The 2500-nt window shown below is 32.9% G+C and overlaps 1 protein-coding gene across 1 annotated transcript in view; it reads left to right on the top strand.

The window, feature by feature from the left end:
- Positions 1 to 2500, top strand: part of LOC136833058 (uncharacterized) — a 22177-nt gene that overhangs the window by 12130 nt on the left and 7547 nt on the right. The window contains exons 7-8 of the mRNA XM_067094704.1: positions 790 to 874; positions 1284 to 1359. Of these exons, the coding sequence (XP_066950805.1) occupies positions 790 to 874; positions 1284 to 1359 (161 nt within the window). The remainder of the gene's footprint in view (positions 1 to 789; positions 875 to 1283; positions 1360 to 2500) is intronic.

Here is a 2500-nt window from a genome sequence, read left to right as displayed (position 1 = left end):
CAGTCAAGGCAGGTATATATTTGACCCATTAATTTGAAAAGAAATATGTAAAATGTTTATATTTTAAGGAAGGTAATTGATATGGACGGGAAAAAGGAAAAATAGAGTCGTAAACAGAGCACATGACCTCAAGCACAAGCGACTTCACCCCCGCCTCCCCCAGCACCTGTCAGGTGTGGATTTTTGGTTCCCAAGGGTCTGTATGTTTGTTTGTATCGTTCCCATGGCATATACAGTATATTGTGAATTTCTACCACTATGCATCAGTGCTTCGTCATTGGCTTAGAAACAAAGACGAAACCGGTCAGGATTCACACCCAGTATTTATATACATATATATATATATATATATATGTATATATATATATATATATATATATATATATATATATATATATATATATATATAATATATATATATATGTACATATGTATATATATAAACTTATATATGTAACTTATATATAATATATTCATATTACGGATACACATATATGTATGTATATATATATATACAGTATATATGACCATAGCAATACAAATAAAATAACTGGAAAAAGGGAATGGTTAATGTAAGGGTAGCTTCACCACCAATTTTCACACTTGTGGTTCTCACAGTGCTTAGAAGTTGCATTTACATGCAGACCTCAAGGGAAATCATTATTAGGTGTATGAGGTCAGCCAGGCTGCGAATCTGTCCCGACCTTCTATATGGGTTCTGTTGAAATTTAGTCCGGAGCCATATCTGCTGTTAAAATATTAATTTTAATACAGTGTTTTTTTTTCCAGCTTGCGGGAACTCGTACCCTGAGCCTGTTTTAAGACGCGGGCGCATCAGAAGACCCCGGTACTTAGATGGTTCGTTCCGAAAAACGTAAGTCTTTCAAATACTTGATTATCTTGTAAAGGGATTTAAATATTGTTCTCGTCATGGAAAGGGATTTAGATATTTATCTGATTACGAAAAGGGGTTTAGATATTTATCGTATTACGAAAAGGGATTTAAATGTTGATCTTACCTTAAACTCTATTTTCTAAACAGGATTTTTTAGTCAGAACTATACTTTGGGCAGGATGCCAAAGAACAAGTCGCTCTCCTGAGTGACAGATATCTTGAATTAGGAGGAATGAAAGACCTTCGCGCTTTCTGTGTCCAACCTTTGATTTGAGAATTAATATTTGTATACCATTCAGTACGAAATCATTGTTCTCATGTAGATATTAGAACACAAGAACGCAAACAACATACCAAAAGTGACATTCATCACCTTTGTTCCCGTCAGACGTCAACCAGATTTCTACGGAGACAGAACGTCATTCTCCCGTGACGTTCTGCGAAATGTGTCAGTGAAGTTTATGGTGCGTTAAAACTAGTATTTGTTGTTGTTAAGATTAAGATCTCCTTATTCCTGTAAGATTATTCTGCTCTTGTTTGGAAATCTCTCATCCGGGAATGCTGTTTAAACAACGTAAAGAGCTGTTTTTTAAATGAGTTCAGTTAGTAAATTCCCACATGCATGACGAAGTCAGTCAAGAAGAGCCATTCCAAAGAATCTGTCAAATTGTTTTGTTCATCAAAGGTGAACTTGTTCACGTGTGTCCCAATGGTTTTGAACGTATTTTAGAAACAAATCCAGAGATTTCACACCTATTTTTAGCCCTCTATATATATTATATGTATATATATATATATATATATATATATATATATATATATATATATATATACATATATATATATATATATATATATATATATATATATATATATATATATATATATATATATATATATATGAGCTAAAAAATAGGTGTGAATTCTCTTGGATTTGTTTCTAAAATACGTTCCAAACCATTGGGACACACGTGAACAAGTTCACCTTTGATGAACAAAACAATTTGACAGATTCTTCGGAATGACTCTTCTTGACTGACTAAATGTCATGCATGGGAATTTACTAACCTGAACTCATTTATATATATATATATATATATATATATATATATATATATATATATATATATATATATATATGTGTGTGTGTGTGTGTGTGTGTGTCTGTATGTATGCATGTGTGTATGTGGTTTTCTGAGTCTGTGAGAAACTGCACTCTTTTACTCTTTAAGTATTAAATGCATGACCTTCTGTAAATGTTGAATCATGTTGTCACTTTGTGTTAAAAGTCAGATAATATTTCATCTGTTACTTCTGACCATACAGTTTTAACCTGTGGTTCACTTTCTTTCTTTTCTAATACGCCGTTAAGATAGATAAGAAAGGCAACCTTATACTATTTCTGTTTACTAGACTTTTCATAACTCTTCTCATTCATTTATCCGAGTGACCACAACTATCTCAAGACACCATCAAGGACGAAGTGTGCGTGTGTGTGTGTGTGTGTGGCAGACAAAGGTAGGAACCGCGGTAAATGCAAATCTCTAATAGAATGAGAACTAGAAGAACCAGTGATGAGCAATGGATCTTAGAATTCGATAAGTG

Source organism: Macrobrachium rosenbergii, chromosome 51, assembly GCF_040412425.1.
Source record: "Macrobrachium rosenbergii isolate ZJJX-2024 chromosome 51, ASM4041242v1, whole genome shotgun sequence".
NCBI lineage: Eukaryota > Metazoa > Arthropoda > Malacostraca > Decapoda > Palaemonidae > Macrobrachium > Macrobrachium rosenbergii.
The sequence above is the reverse complement of the archived record's forward strand: the minus strand, read 5'-3'. Positions and strand labels throughout refer to the sequence as shown.